Raw genomic sequence first — 17386 nt, forward strand, 5'->3', positions numbered from 1 at the left:
ACTCTACTGTGCTGGAGACTGTATACACAGATAAGGAGATGCATTCCTTGCTCTGCACAGCTTGTAATTTAAATAGGTAAAACAGGAAAAGGAAAGTGTACTTCCTCTGTGCAAGGAAGCACATGGAAGTTGGTTCAGCAAAACCTGTATATAATGGAGACTGTCTATACAGTGGAGTTAGAAATAGGACACATGCTGAAGAATAAGCAACGGAAAGCTGGAAACACTTGGAGCAGAGCTTTTCCGTTGTTTGTTTTTACAACAGGATAAATCAGCTCATAATTAAATTTTTTGCTTAGTACCAACCATTTCATATCTAAAATAAAAAGTGATTGCATGACAGTGACTCAGAAGACAAGCAGAAGCAAACGTGAACATAAACAGAAACTTTAGGCTCGAAAAATGTGACCTGCACTCTTTGAGTTTTATCCCATTATCTTTTTCTTCATGGCATGACATATGGGGTTTTCCGATTGCTCAGGGCAGGCCACACTAATAGGAACTGATTTATCTCTCTGCTGGAATTCAGAGATGATGCAGCTGAGGTGAGTATCTCCAGAGAGGACGCCTTTAACACCGGAGCGGGGGGAAGCACAGCATCCAGGAGCCTCAGAGTTTGGAGCGGCAAGAGCAACCGAGGGAGCCTCAAGTCCTCGACAGGACTTGCCCAGGAGCCGGCAGCTCTGCTGACACGAGCACAGGCTCACCAGGGCCGGTGCCAGGAGTGACGGCACCAGCCCTCAGTGGGGAAAAACCCACCCCAGGGAGCGTGAGTGACCAGAAGCGTGGCGAACAGGGCGTGGCGTGGCAGTTGGCGCAGGCAGGGCGAGCGGGATGGTGAGCACTCGCCTCAGGACCACGGCCCACTCTGGGAGCTCTGCCCCGGCGGTGGCCAGCACCAGACAGAGCCGATGAGAGGGGAGGCTGCGGCGCAGACCTCGGAGTGTAGAAAGTGCCTCGACTGGTGTCTTGAGGCGAGGGTGCACAATGGGCAGGGCTGCGCTCGGTGCGCCCTGGTGGAGGTCCTCCTGCAGCAGGTGGCTGAGCTGCGGGAGGCTGTTGGAGAGCTAAAAGCTGCCAGGGAAGCTGAGAGGAAGCTGGGCTGCTTGCTCCAGGCCCAAGTTGTACAGGGGCCGCAAATGTCCAGCATTGCTCATATAGGAAAGAAGGAGGGCAGCAACCCAGGAAGCTGGGAATTAGTAACGAGAAAAAAAAAGGAGGAAGAGGACAATTAACACAAGGGGCTTCCTCCTAAATCTGATGTCCCCACCCAGAACCGCTTCGCAGTTCTGCAGGGGGCTAATGAGAAAGCACCCACCACACCTAATGAACATCCTGCTGATGCACCAGTAAAGAGGATCACTACAGGTGCCTCCAGGAAAAAGTGGCGGGTCGTAGTAGTAGGGGACTCTACTTTGAAACGCACAGAGGCACCCACCTGCCGGCCTGATCCAGTCTCGAGGGAGGGGTGTTGCCTGCCAGGGGCTCGGATCAGGGGTGTTGCTGAGAGGCTGCCTGCTCTAGTAAGTCCTGCTGACTATTACCCCCTCCTAGTGGTCCATGTGGGTGCTAGAGATATAGATAGCAGTAGCCTGGAGAACATTAAGAAGGCCTACAGAGCCCTGGGAGAGGTGGTTAGGGGCTGTGGAGCTCAGACAGTTTTTTCATCGATTCTCCAGGACAAAGGGGAGGACCTTAAAAAAGCTAGACGCATTTGACAGGTTAATAAATGGTTAGAATGGTGGTGCCATAGTCAGGGGTTTGGTTATTTAGAACATGGGGCTCCATTTGGGAGGCCAGGTCTACTGGAGGCTGGTGAAGCTGGTCTGACAAAGAAGGGGAAGAGCTGTTTTGGTAGGAGGCTTGCCAGGCTGGTCAAGAAAGCTTTAAACTAGATGTGTTGGGGGAGGGGAGCATTGGTCCATCCCAACACTCCTGGTCAGTTGCCAGCACCTGTAATAAGTGCTTGGAGCGATGTAGAGATGTTCCAGCTGCCCCAGCCATTGAGTTGGCTTCATTTGGAGCTCGGCTAAGGTGCCTCTATACAAACGCCTGTAGTATGGGGAACAAACAAGAGGAATTAGAGATGTGTGCAAGGCTACGGGGATATGATGTCATTGGTATCACAGAAACATGGTGGGATGGCTCCTATGACTGGAGTGTTGGAATGGAAGGTTACAGACTGTTTAGAAAAGACAGGCCAGGCAGACGGGGAGGGGGCATTGCTATTTATGTTCAGTGATAGGCTAGAGAGTATGGAACTCTGTCTGGGGACGGGCGATGAGGTAACAGAGTGTTTGTGGGTCAGGATCAAAGGGAAAACAGCAATGGGGGACATTATGGTGGGGATCTGTTACAGGCCGCCTGATCAAGAGGACTCTGTGGATGAAGCGCTCTACAGACAGATAGGAGCAGCCTCACGCTTGCAGGTCCTTGTCCTCATGGGGGACTTCAACCATCCTGATATCTGTTGGAGGGACAGTACGGCCTGGCACAAGCAATCCAGGAGGTTCCTCGATTGTGTGGAAGACAACCTCCTCTTTCAAGCAATAGAGGAGCCGACAAGGAGAGGTGCCATGCTGGACCTCGTGCTCACCAACAGGGAGGGACTGGTTGGAAATGTGACGCTCCAGGGCAGCCTTGGCTGTAGTGATCACAAGATGGTTGAGTTTGAGATCCGCAGGACAGTGAGAAGAGCATGCAGCAAGCTCACTGTCCTGGACTTCAGGAGAGCAGACTTCGGCCTCTTCAGGAACCTGCTTAGTAAGGTTCCGTGGGATATAGTCCTAGAGGGCAGGGGGGCCCAAGACTGCTGGTCGATATTCAAGGATCACCTGCTACGTGCTCAGGAGTGTTGCATCCCAACTAGAAGGAAGTGCAGCAGGAGGGCCAGGAGACCTCCATGGATGGACAAGGAGCTGCTGAGGAAACTTAGAGGGGAAAAAAGAAGCTTATAGAAGGTGGAAGCGAGGACAGGCAGCCTGGGAAGAATATAGGAGCATTGCCCGGGAAGCTAGGGACCAGGTTAGGAAAGCTAAGGCCCAGTTAGAATTAAGTTTGGCAAGGGATGTGAAAGATAACAGGAAAGGATTCTATAGGTACGTAGCAAATAAAAGACAGACTAGGGACAACATGGGCCCTCTCTGGAAGCTATTGAGAGAACTGGCTACCATGGATTTGGAGAAGGCTGAGGTTCTTAATGACTTCTTTGCCTCAGTTTTCACCAGCAAATGCTCTGACCACACCATGAAAGTGTTGGAAAGCAAATGCAGGGACTGTGAAAATGAAGACCTTAGGCCCACTGTAGGAGAGGATCAGGTTCGAGACCATCTTAAGAACCTGAACATGCACAAGTCCATGGGACCTGATGAAATCCATCTGCGGGTCCTGAAGGAGCTGGCAAATGAAGTTGCTAAACCACTGTCCATCATATTTGAAAAATCCTGGCAGTCAGGTGAAGTTCCCGATGACTGGAAGAAGGGTAATATAACCTCCATTTTCAAGAAGGGGAAGATGGAAGACCCAGGGAACTACAGACCAGTCAGCCTCACCTCTGTGCCTGGCAAAATCTTGGAGCAGATTCTCCTGGAAAATATGCTAAGGCACATGAAAAACAGCGAGGTGGTTGGTGACAGCCAACATGGCTTCACTAAGAGGAAATCCTGCCTGACCAATTTGGTGGCCTTCTATGATGGAGCCATGGAACTGATGGACAGGGGCAGAGCAGTTGACATCATCTACCTGGACTTGTGCAAAGCGTTTGACACCATCCCGCACGACATCCTTGTCTCTAAATTGGAGAGACACCAATTTGATAGATGGACCACTCGGTGGATAAAGAACTGGCTCGATGGCCGCACGCAAAGAGTTGTGGTAAATGGCTCGATGTCCAGTTGGAAACCTGTAACGAGTGGTGTCCCTCAGGGATCGGTGTTGGGACCGGTCCTGTTCAACATCTTTGTCGGCGACATGGACAGTGGGATTGAGTGCGCCCTCAGCAAGTTTGCCGACGACACCAAGCTGTGTGGTTCGGTTGATACACTGGAGGGAAGGGATGCCATCCAGAGGGACCTTGACACGCTTGTGAGGAGGGCCGATGCCAACCTTATGAAGTTTAACCAAGCCAAGTGTAAGGTCCTACACCTGGGTAGGGGCAATCCCAGGCACTGCTACAGGTTGGGCAGAGAAGAGATTCAGAGCAGCCCTGCAGAGAAGGGCTTGGGGGTGTTGGTTGACGAGAAACTGAACATGAGCCGGTTTCGGTGTGCGCTCGCAGCCCAGAAAGCCAACCGTATCCTGGGCTGCATCAAAGGAAGCGTGACCAGCAGGTCAAAGGAGGTGATCCTGCCCCTCTACTCTGCTCTTGTGAGACCTCACTTGGAGTACTGCGTACAGTTCTGGTGTCCTCAACATAAAAAGGACATGGAGCTGTTGGAGCGAGTCCAGAGGAGGGCCACGAGGATGATAAGAGGGCTGGAGCACCTCCCGTATGAAGACAGGCTGAGAGAGTTGGGGCTGTTCAGCCTGGAGAAGAGAAGGCTGTGTGGAGACCTCATAGCAGCCTTCCAGTATCTGAAGGGGGCCTATAAGGATGCTGGGGAGGGACTCTTCCTTAGGGACTGTAGTGGTAGGACAAGGGGTAATGGGTTCAAACTTAAACAGGGGAAGTTTAGATTAGATATAAGGAGGAAGTTCTTTACAGTGAGGGTGGTGAAGCACTGGAATGGGTTGCCCAGGGAGGTTGTGGATGCTCCATCCATGGCGGTGTTCAAGGCCAGGTTGGACAGAGCCTTGGGCCACATGGTTTAGGGCGAGGTGTCCCTGCCTATGGCAGGGGGGTTGGAACGAGATGATCTTGAGGTCCTTTCTAACCCTTACTATTCTATGATTCTATGAAAATGGACTCTGGGATACTCAGTAAATATAAGTCAGCCACAGGAGGCAGTTTACACGTTGGGTTCAGAGAACTGACTGGAACACTCAAAGAGAAGAGAAAATACTGAACTCCAAAAGAAATCTTTTAACAAATTAGTACCAACATATTTCTTCTGCTCTAATTCCTTTCTAAAGAAGAAGATGTTCTGTTACTGTCTTCTCGATATTTTTACTAGACCAAGCTCTTTACTGATCTCTTAAGAAAGATTCTGGGTTGACAAAATACTTTTCTCAAGGGGAAGATACTGATCTGCCTGACGCCTCTCAGGACAGCCTGGGGTTTAACTGAAAAGCAGATCATGTGAATCCCTTGTTACTTCTTTGATCTCTTTCTCTACTGTATGTGCCCTCTAATATACAGGAATAACTTTTCTTAAACGGAGATATTTCCATTTAAATCAACAACATGCCAGATAAAATGCATGCTCTCACAGACCCATTTCTGCTGGAATTTACCCAGTATAGTGATTTGTAATAATTGATGAAGTGGACATGGAAAGATTGAGGATGCTACAGCAACAAGATTTACAGTGAGTCATGACCTAGAAGGGAAGCAAGAGAAAGCGCTTACGTGAACCAACTGGTCAGCTCTGCGCAACAACAAAAAAACCTTGGAGCTATGTTGTTTCTTGCATCTTGGTCCTTAACAATACTTGCCAAAATTCAGACAGACAGCATCCACCTAACTAATTCCAGAAGGCCACAGCTGGTTCTGCCCAGGGCCATGCAGCAGTGTCTGCTCTGTAATCTCTAGTGTCCTCTGTTCCAGAAACATGGTGCTGGGATTTACTTACAACCCAGACTTGCAGATACCTACACTGGTGTTCCAGAGCTTATCTGCTTGGATCCTGTACTTTAGTTAAGTTGGAAACTATTTTCCTACCCCTCCCACCGCAAAGAAGAATAAACAGAAGTTAAGAATGCAAAGATTTAAGAAAAGAGGTTTTCCGAGCATCACTGGAGCCTCTTCAACTAACATACTTTCTGCTCTTTGGTGAGTCTTTTCACTTCTCAAAGAATTCTGCCCCTGTAAGATGATGAGTATTTGAGGGTTTGAACCTGTCAAGAGTAAGTGTATATGGATGACAATATATAATTAATTTGCTATATATCACTCCTCCAACACAAGAAATGTTACAAAAAGAATTATGCTAGCTTTCCCCAGTCTTATGTTTGGGACCTCAAACAGCGTATCAGGAAAAACAAATCCCACTTATGTAGCTAGACATGTTTCTAATTAGCTAGTTTCTAATTCACTAGTTACCTCAGTTAACACTAATTATCCCATAGTTTACTTTCCTGTTGGAGGTGTTCTTACACATATTAAAGCCATAGGCTAAAACAAACCCAACAAACAACCCAAACCCGAAGAAACTAACAAAACAACTCAATAAAGAGAAAGAATACAAGTTTTATAAGCAGGTAACTGTCTGAGAATGCAACCACCTTACCTAGTTTGGCATGTTTTTCTAAACAATATTTGCTGTGAGATAGAATGAAAAGACAGAGACCATACAAGGAAAGAAAAAAAAATCCTTAGTAACTTACTGAACTTTTTAAAAAAGCATGAAGAGGGAATTTCATTAGGATAGGAAAGAATTAGCATGAGTTAAGGTTACACCAGACTAGGTGCAAGTGATTAATGGCTTGATTTTCAAATTTGCTGAGCACCTGTATTTCCAAGATGCTGATTTCAGAAGAATTTTTGGGTGATGAGAAGTTCTGTAAATCAGGTCAGAGTGACTTGTCCAAGGTCATACCAAAGTGGCTGATGACAAAACTGAGAACAGATACTGCCCTCCAAGGTGCCAGTTCACAACTGTAGAGCAACCCCTGAAACATCCACCTCAGTGCTCTGAGTATTTCAGCTAAAATAAGGACTACATGATGCTGGTCCTTCTTTACAAAAATAGCAGAGCATTTCTATCTGAAAAAAAATAAGTGATATTTCTAGAAGGTTTGTTTGGTTTTTTTTTTTTTTTTATTGTTAACAATCTATGCTGAATATACGAATAGAATACCTTGAAATTGCATGATTTGGTAAACAGGTGCTGTGGCAAAGCAGAGATTTGTGTGTTTTGTGAGAATAAAAAAGAACAACCAAAGGAGCATTTCAGTTACAGTTAAACACGGCACAAGTCCTCTATTGCTCCTCTGTCACACACCTCTTTTGATAGGGCCTTTACCTAATGCTTGACAGAGGGGAAATAAATAAATACATACAGTAAGAAGGAAAATACATACAGGAAGACAGTAGAATGGCTTTGGTGAATTAGAAGATTAGCGATACCCATTCAAGCTCCAATTCTAAAGAGAAAAATAGGACATCAACTTGCATCTTTTACCTGTACTTTCACCAATGGCACTGCACAGAGTTTCTTGACTGCATCAGTAATGTCTCTGGTTTCCACAAAACAGAGGACACTGCAGATGGCTCTAGCTACTTCAATCACATTATCAACTTTATGCTGTGACAGCAAAAAAAGGTCAAAAAAAGGCAAACAGTAGACACATACCATTTATCAGAAACATCTTAGCATAAACTTCATGCCAGTGAGTATGCAGAAAATTGTATCTGCTCATCCAAAATTCAAACACACCATGCATTAGTCTGGCTACACTGAAATCGCTAGTGACTACTAGCTTCCTAAGGATAGTATAGTTTTCATCAAAGTCCAATTATCTGCCACAAAACGCGCTTTCTTTGAAAACCGACAGATTTGGTATCCAAGACTGATTTTGAGGCAAAATATTGGTTTGTCCAAACTTCATGAGCGTAGAAGCACTGTAAAAGGAAACTTCTGAGGACACCTGAACCTAAATGATTCACAAACTGACTGTGTTTTTTATGATACTGTGAATTTATCCCCAATATTGTCTCCTACCCATCTCTATGAGAGCTGGCAAACATCCATGTTCCTCCTAAAAATAGTGACTGTGTGGGAGGCTGCATAATCTGACACCTGTGGACTGAGTACTTCTGCAACTAGCTTTTCTGCAAAATATATATATAGTTCAAATTATTAAATCTTATTGATAATAAATTTAGATCTTTAAATATTACCATATGAAAAAACCCCTCTAGATGAATAATCTCAGAAGTACTTTGGAGGATTCAAGAAGAAAAATTTGGATCTCCAAGGAAGGAAAATGCAATCTTCAAATATCAAGTACTCTATGTTCAGGAAAATTAATAAATAAATTAAAATTCATAGGTTTCCTGCATCACTTTAATGAAGTTATATCACTTCATTAAACCTTAAAATACATTCTCTGAACAAGTAGAAATTCTTCTACAAATATTCTCCATGTTTCTGTACTGATAAACGTCCCTTTTAGCATGTTACAGCATGCCTATGTACTGATAAAACCACTTCTGTAACTTATCTATTTCATGCCTGAAAAATAAATACTGCACCAAGATGAACTTTCTATTTTCAAGCTTAAGATCTATATGCAGACTGTACTGAGAAGGTTACCACCTGTCATTAATATAAATAAATACAAAAATGTATTGAGGTTACTAATTCCACATTATCTGCCTTGAGCAGAACTAAAGTAGGAATGAATTACATAAAATACCCTCAAATATTTGGTGGGCAGAATTCTTTTAAATATAGGTTGTTAGGGTTTTTTCAGTAATTAAAGACAGCAACACCTTTTCATATTAGAGGTTCTGAAGAGAAAAAGGCTCTGGTTGACTGTAATCTCCTGAGAACTTCAGACCCTCCTTTGCTCTGAAGCTGATTCACCCTTCTGACAATTTACAAGGAGTCCGTTTCCTTTTTTCCTATTTCTTTCCCACCACTTAAGATTTTTAACTTGAAGTCCTGCAGGATTTACTCTCTCTACACACACACATTGCCAGCAGAAGTAGAAACCTGTAAAAATGGCATAGCTTTGCTACCATGCATAACACTGACAAAACCAAAGCATCACACATGCCGGTTTACACATGTGCAGTTGTTGAAGAAATGCATATATACACATATATATGTACACACATATACACACAGACATATACATACATAATTTTTAGTTACTATATATAGTTTGTATTTATAGATTAATTATAATTCTAATTTAGCATTTATTTTAAATGCATTTTAATTTAGCATTTTTCTCCTTCACAACTAGCTATGGATTATTAGAAGAAGGGATTTTATGTCTATAAAGACATGTCCATGCAGAGAAATTTCTGAGCAGTATATGAAGCAATAGACATACACAAGAGTAATTCCTGAGTAGAGAAACAGCTCTACTGCCAGAAAGGAAAAACAAAGAAAAACAACCAACCCCAGAACAACCAACCAACCAAAAACCCCCAAAACTAACCCAAAAAACCCAACCCAAACACAAACCAAAAAAACCCTCCCAACAGTTTAAATATTTTTGTACTTACATATATGTGCTGTTCCACAAAGACAGTTGGGTGTCTTGAGGAATGTATCTCTTTCTGTAAAATATGCTATTCCGTTTAGAGATAAATTACCAAAAAGTACTTGATATTTTGTAGAAGCTACTATACCATCAACTTGGTTTATATGGTAGCTGCTTCTAAGGAGAACATTGCAGATCAAGAAGAGCAAGCATGTAAAAAAATTGTGTAATAGTTTGTATACTACGAATCATGACTTCTTTCTCACTATTTCTCTTTTCGGATATTATCATGGAGAGTTTTCCTTTTCCATATGTAGACATATGACACTGATTTTTGGATTTTTGTCCCAAAGAAGGAAAGACAGAGATTAATTTCTAACAGAAGTTTTACATTTCTGAAAGTACCAAAGAATTATAGTCAACATCTTGTATATGTTTTTTCCCTCTACATATTTAAATACCAACAGAACCTTTGAAGGATATTTTTTGGTGTTTAAATTATTTATATGATAAAAAAATGCTACTTCATTCTAGAACTTGTACACTCTGTATTAAAAATTTACGAAGTTTTCTCTCTACATTAATACTACATTCTAAACAGACTGAAAATGAAGTGCATGCCAAGTGATTATCAGGGCAATCAAAATGGCTAGTTTTCTGGCTGTGCACACTCCCTGGGAACACTCTCTGCATTTCAACCCCAACACCACCAATCCCACCCCCACTGTGTGCCAAACAGCCTGGGTTTTTTTTTTTTATTTCATTTTATAGAGGCATTATCCATCATAAAATGATTTTTCCTTTTATTGCTCATTACTAATAATAATGATAGTGGGCTTGTCACATAAGTCAGAAGAACTGGTTTCTCCAAGGCTTTTCAACAGACACCCTTGAACAAATAAATTTGGAAGTGGGTAGATTAATGTGCAAAAAGAAAAATTTTTTTTTCTAAACTGGGAATCTCAAGATCTGTCTGATTAAAACCGAAGTTCTATCTGAGTACACAACTTAGGCAGATATGTGTGCATTTAGTTTAGTATATGTGAGTAACTCCCAGTTCAGTGTGTGCTAAGCGTGGACTGTGGTGAATCAGAAGGGTAACAACCCTTGCAGTGATGTGAGTGCTGGCTTTGCAAATCAACATAATTATTCCTGTGTAACCTTGGGACAGGGAACAGTTATAAAGATCCCAAATTTAAACCTCCTAAAGGAACCTAATAAGACTTTACAGAAAATAAGTAAACAAGGATTCAAATAACAAATAAAGGATTCTCATTTTTTGCTTTCTTTAGTCATATATTTATGATCAAAATGTCTTACATTACAGCTTCCATTATTTTTCAAGCCACTTATTAAGGCAAAGCACTAACACTAGTTTTAATTATTATAGGTTTGAAAAAGCTCCATACACTGTCACACCTCTGAAAACATTTGCATGGTGATCTGCCCTATATCATTAACTTGCAATCCTACTCTTTTAAGCAGTTCACACAAACTTAATACTGAGTTTGCCTGAGTAGACAAGACACTGTTAAAAAAACCCCCAAACTACTGAGAAATTTAGCTCTACAGTAACACAGGCATATTTGTTGCATAGCATGAATATTTGAAAAATGTCCTGCCTTCCCTTTATAAAAACTTAATGATGTCAAGTATTGCTTACTCAAGGTAAAAATCTTTAGCAAAACTAAATTTAAGAGGACTTCATTATAGGTCTGAGGAATATCTACAAAGCATCATTTGCAGAGGGTGGGTTGTAATGCCTCATTAATGTTGAGATTATTGCTTTCTTTGAATTTGGAATCTTTTTACTTTAGGCCCTAAAATTTCAAGTGAATGTGAGTAACTACACTGAGGGGTGTACTTCAGTAAAGAAATACAGATGTGCATTTGAGCTTGGGGACCTCAATTTTCCAAATGGTTATGACTGCATCACATGTTATACACTAAATAGTCCTCTTTGAGAAGTTGCTTACAAAGGAAAAAGTCAGTGAATACCTACACAATAGGTAGGCACAGTTCAACAGCTTTTAAATTTGTATGCATTTTGCAGAAGAAAAGCACCAAAGATTTACACAAAAATGTAGAGAATTTTTATCTACATATATTTATTTACATAGGTATTGATATATATTTATGTATTCATGTACGTACACAATGTACACATCTGTATGTATACAGGCATATGTATATGTGTATATGTATACACTTGTATGAATGTGTATGTTTTCTGAGTATTCAAGATAGAATATATCAAGAATAGCCAGAAAGATTAAAATCTGGACTTGAATTCACGTGACAGATTTCTGAAACAAAATAAGAAATTTATGTTTTAACTTATATTTCAAAGAAATACATTTTTCAGCATAATGAGTTATAACTCTGGAAGGGAAACACTGGAATATCTCCACAATACATCAGTATTCTTTGATTTTACTAATGTCCTTCATTTTCTTTCCAATTCCAAACCCTAGAAAGTCAGTTAGCATGACAACCTGAAACTCAGATCAAATAGCCATTTGGTTTCTTCCAAGCTATCATTCAAATACGCATTTGCCCTTTCAGACATTTGTTCTAAAAACATTAGTTAGCAGAGATGATTTTCTAAGAGATTTTTCCTTCAATAATGTAACATTCAATTGGCAACTCACTACTTTAAAATAAAGTCTTATGAGTTTTGCTGCCTAAACCTAATCCTGCAGACTACTGCATGCTTCAGTATATATCCTAAATATGTAAATATTTGGCTTGTGGTTTTGTAAAATCGGGGACAAATTTTGCAGATATATATAGCATATTATATGTGCACAAATTCCAAATATTATACTGCCAACCCCAAAATCTTGTTTTATTTACAGGTTCCTTGACACTTCGAAACAGTCACCTTTGATATTTTAAATTTGTAGCACTTTCTTCTTAATCTCAAGAACAAGTTTTACTAAGAGAATTTATATCCTTTCAAAGTCAGGTGAAACAACCTTAATTAAAAGTCTTCCTTAATTGCATTTGATACAGATTAATAATTAGACACCTTTCATGTAGAAGTTAATGCTTTTCTGGTATAACAAACTAAGAACAAATACCTCATCTTGCAATAGACGTTCCACTTGACTGTTATATTTCATAACAACTGATAGAAGGTTCTGTCTGGAAATCAGATAAAGAAACCAACATCAACTTAATAAAAATTGGATAAAGAGACCAGATTTCTCCCCTCTCTTACTCCTCACTATATATTGGAATACTTTGATTTTATGTTGGTATAAAATGTAGACAAGTGCTTATGTAGACGTCATGTAATTGAGCCTGGATCTCCATGGGTTTTTTGGTAGACATTTGCCACAAAGCATAGATGTAAAAATCTTCTACTTATACCTGGGGGATACAAGTTTCCCAAGTAAAAGTACTGCAGTAAGTGATCCGCTATTTCAGCATCTGTCGAACTCCACATTCCATCTATTTTACTCTTTAAGGTTAAGCAAGTGCTTAAATATTATCTTGAAGAAGGACGGACTTAAGTACATGCTACAATACCTTCTTTCTCAAATACTTCACAAACTAAAGCTGCAGAGGATCAGGCAAACCATCTGGAAAACATCTGGGAAAACTACATTTCAAGAGCCCATACTGTCACAACTATAAAACTGTATATTCTAAACAGGGACACCAATGCTTCATAATTCATTAAACTTCATTTGCTTACATTTCTCAAGTTTACATGCGCACACTGTCTCAACAACGTGCTTTTCCACAGTATTACCTAAACTGTGAATCTGCTTTACTTCTGTAGACAGACGTATGCGACTCCATAGTCCCACACCTTTGTTATGCTACAGAAGCTACCACAAAGTCTGCACAGGCAGATTGCTGTGCCCTAGCAAAGGGTAAATTAATTACGATTATGAATAGGAGTATACATCTCACTACACTGAACTCCAGGACTGATGCTTCAGCTGTAAACTTCATCATTTTAGCACTGCAGGCTCCAAGTGCTATCCCCAACAGATAACCAGAATCAGAGTTTTGCTTTTAAGACGCATTTGTGTAATTTTCTGTGTTTCAAGCACAGTGAAATTCTAGCTGTTGTTTGTCAGCTGGAACTACAAAGGTGCCTATGAGACCATGGCTAAGGTTGTTACACATAGGAATACACCTTCCTTTGCCTTTGACAGCCTTCTCTGTAAGGTCAAATCTTCAGGAAGGGGTACAGAAACCTTAATTCCCACTTCCACACCCTGCCTAGCCTACTGATTTGTAAAATGGACATACTGTTGCCTTGATGGTCCTTGGTGGTAGTCAGAGTTTCCGTGTGCTTTTATAAAAAAGTGGAAATTGTAATTTACACCCTTTCTTCAGTGTTTGTTTATTTTACTCTATCACTTTATCCTTGACTTCCCTCTTATATTTCGCACTGACCCTTTGTATTAGGGATCTTTCTTCGGAAGACTTAGAAGGAATTTTTCTCCCCCACCTTACAGTCTGGTAGGTGAAAGTCACCTTCGCTTCAGAGCAAATGGACTATTGTTTCCAGAGAAATTGTATCTTAGTTGGACTGAGCAATCAGAGATTAGATTTGCAACTATGGTTCAAAGTACAGGTTTCATGGTACACGGTTAGACTTTGATTATACATATTGTATGGCAAGAGAAGGAAAGAGAGTCATTGTACTGAAATCATAATATAGAATAAAGAAATGTTAGGTGGCCTTTCTTGTGCTAATACCAGAGTGCATTTCCCCATAAATGCCTACTATGCACCTCCTCCTACAGATGGTTTTGCCTTCACAGCTTTTTATTTCAAATCTGAACTAGCCTTATCTAGCCAGGCAGTTTGTGTGTTGAGTAGCTGTCTGGCAACTCCTCCTGTAATCCTGTTAAATCATAGCTAATACAAGCTGTCGCTCTGCTTTGACCAAGACTCCATGCATAACATCTTTTTCATAGCATTATCCAGCTCAAAAATAGTTCTGAACATATGAGTTTGCCTTGCTGCCTTGATGCTTACAGGTAAGTATGTTTATTAGCATGCTTGGTCTAAATGCAGGCTTCAGAATAATTTCTAAAGTTATAATACTAGGTTAAAAAATTAGCATATTTTCTATCAGTTTATTCTACCCTAAAGAACTCTGTGTATAAAGTAGCCATAATTTTACATAATTAAGAGGAAACAAATCCAGCAACTTGTAACAATGATCAAAATACCTCTACTAATGCTATCCTCAATTTTTGACTACTAGATAATTAACAATATCCATATGTTATCACACAGGCATACTTCGTACTTTTACATCTTTAATAGCTGTGTATAAAGATGGCAATGCTAATCAACCCATGAACATTCAGGGTTTCTTTGAGGAAATTTTTGGAGCTTTTAGGATGGCAATATGCTACAATTATTTTGAAAAGAAAAAGAGTATAAGCAACTTGAAAGAGTCAGTCTTAGAACCCAGCTGGTCCATATGGGAGGAAGATCATATATATAGCAAATACTTACAGCATTCATTTTTCAATTTCCTGGCAGTAGCACCTACCATGGAGCAATGCTAGTTTTCCTTTCTAAAATGCTGTTTATCACCATGTTGCCTAAGCTGTGCCTAACCGCAGGGATCAGGCTAGTCATCGTGTTATAGTTCTGGCACCTCAGTGTCAGAGATTATGGGCCAATGGACTGCAGTTCTTCTGATGCACTCATTGATTCACACTGTGTTTGGTTTTCAAGCTATGAAAATCACTGCATGAAGTAATATAGCGGCTGGTTTTATTTTTTCACATTGGCATGTGAGAGCAAACCCGATTATACCAGAGGTAAGGTTCCAGTTCATTCTTTTTACTTCATCTCAAGCCAGTTCAGACAGCTCGTTTCCTTTCTGCTATATCTAAGCAGACCGAGCATCTCAATACATTCTCTAAACCACAAACATTTGTGTGCTGCAATCAGCAATATAACTACAGTATCTGCAGACAACCCTGAGCATTATTTTACTTAGCTAATCTAAATACAGCTGTGAAGACACAGCAATATGTGAAAGTAATCTGCTGGCCTTCCTAGGTGCCAGGCAGATTTGCACAGCCTGTATTGAGTCCATTCTACTGTGTCTTCATTCCACTGCATCCATCTACTCCATCTTTATTACAACCCTAGCTAGATATAGAATTGAGGAATTATAACATGTTGCAAAGATACATCCCAGTGCAGAATAAGCAGAAAGATGCTGTTGCATGCTATACTAGAAACAACTGTTATGACTAGGTATGATATTGACTGGCCTACTCACAAAAAAGTACTTTAAGGTGGCACTGCTTACAAGAATAAGGGCTTTTCTTCACTGTATGGTCCAGCTTGTAATTTTGGTGGTGCTTCAAAGCTAAGTGCCTTGTCAACATAATTGTGTCAGTAATTTCAACTGTAACTAGTTGCTCTAATGGGGAAAAAGAATATGTGAACACTGCTGAAGAAGTTTGCTCCAAAGAGTGAGGTTTTGATCCCTAAGTTAAGAACTGCTATGAAGGCTTGTGTTCACAATACTTGAAGTAGCCACAGTTAGAACCAGCTGTGCACCCTGCATGGCACCAAGCCAGAGCCTACTCCAAGCCCCCTACGACTGCTACTAAGACATGTAGGTTATTTATTCATTAGAAATGAGTGGGTCAGTTCAAAATGCCCAACATAATATGACGCAGTCCACCATGGCGGTATTTTCATACCAAAGCATGGAAAGTATGTACTGCTTATCCTGGAGCAAGCTTACGCACAACACTGGAAGACTGCATATGTGTGCAAGGAGTCTAGTGTGGTGCCCACTCATGGACATGGCCTACACGGAGCAGTCCCTGGAATGAACTAGGAAATGGATGAGCTTAAACCAGACCAACTTAAGTCCATGTGCTTTGATGGGATGCACCCGCAAATGCTGAAGGAACTGTCATTGTGAGGCTCCTCTTGATAATCTTTGAACAAACATGAAGATTGGAAGAATGCCTGAAGAATGGAGGAAGGCAAATGTCACTCCCATCTTCAAGAAGGAAGACCCAGAGAACTACTGGCTAATTAGCTTCATCTTGAACCCTAGGAGGCTGATGGAGTACTAATCCTGAGAACCACTTCCAGGCACGTCAACTACAAGAAGGTGATACAGAGTAGTCAGAGTGGATTCGCCAAGGGAAAGTTGTGCTTGACCAATCTGATAACCTTCCATGATGATAATCATAGGTTTTTGACACTGTCCCATAAAAACCTCATACAGAAGCCAATAAACTATGGGCTGAATGAACAGGCAGTGAGGTAGATTTGAAAACTGTCTGAATGGCTAGACCCAGAGGGTGGTGATCGGTGACACAAAGTCTAGTTGGAGACTGGTAGCTAGTGGTATACCCCAGGGGTCAGTCCTGGGTCGATTACTGTTCAACATCTTAATGATTTGGATGATCGGGCAGAGTCTACCCTCAGCAAGTTTGCTGATGACATAAAACTGGAAAGAGTGGCTGACACACCAATGGGTCATACTGACATTTCAGAGGGACCTTGACAGGTGGGAGAAATGGGCTGACAGGAACCTCATGAAGTTCAGCAAAAGGAAGTGCAAAGTCCTGCACCTGAGGAGGAATAACCCCATGCACCGGTACATGCTGGGGCCTGACTGTCCTGAAGGTAGCTTTGCAGAAAAGGACCTGGCAGTTCTCTTGGACAGAAAGCTGAACATGAACCAGCAATGTGCCCTTGCAACAAAAAAAGGCTAAAGGTGGCTACAGGTATCCTGGGCTGCATTAGAAGTGCTACTAGCAGGTTGAGGGAGATGACCCTTCCCCTCCTACTAAACACTGGTGAGCCACACCTGGAGTGCTATGTCCAGTTTCAGGCTCCTTAGTACAAGAGAGACATGGACGTACTGGAGTGAGTCCAACGAAGGCCCACTAAGATGATTAAGGAACTGGAATGTCTCTCCTATAGGAAAAGACTGAGACCTGGGACTTTTTAGCTTAGAGAAGAGATTCTTGATGTATATAAACACCTGAAGGGACGGTGCAAAGACAATGAAACCAGGGTCTCCTCAGGTGTCAGGTGACAGGATGAA

General features: G+C 41.4%; 1 protein-coding gene across 1 annotated transcript in view; it reads right to left on the minus strand.

The window, feature by feature from the left end:
* PIK3C2G (phosphatidylinositol-4-phosphate 3-kinase catalytic subunit type 2 gamma) overlaps positions 1-17386 on the minus strand; it is a 205220-nt gene that overhangs the window by 156870 nt on the left and 30964 nt on the right. The window contains exons 8-10 of the mRNA XM_030480440.1: positions 12399-12462; positions 9338-9403; positions 7281-7403 (exon numbers count right to left, since the gene is read on the minus strand). Of these exons, the coding sequence (XP_030336300.1) occupies positions 7281-7403; positions 9338-9403; positions 12399-12462 (253 nt within the window). The remainder of the gene's footprint in view (positions 1-7280; positions 7404-9337; positions 9404-12398; positions 12463-17386) is intronic.

This window comes from Strigops habroptila, chromosome 3, assembly GCF_004027225.2.
Source record: "Strigops habroptila isolate Jane chromosome 3, bStrHab1.2.pri, whole genome shotgun sequence".
NCBI classification, from domain to species: Eukaryota; Metazoa; Chordata; class Aves; order Psittaciformes; family Psittacidae; genus Strigops; species Strigops habroptila.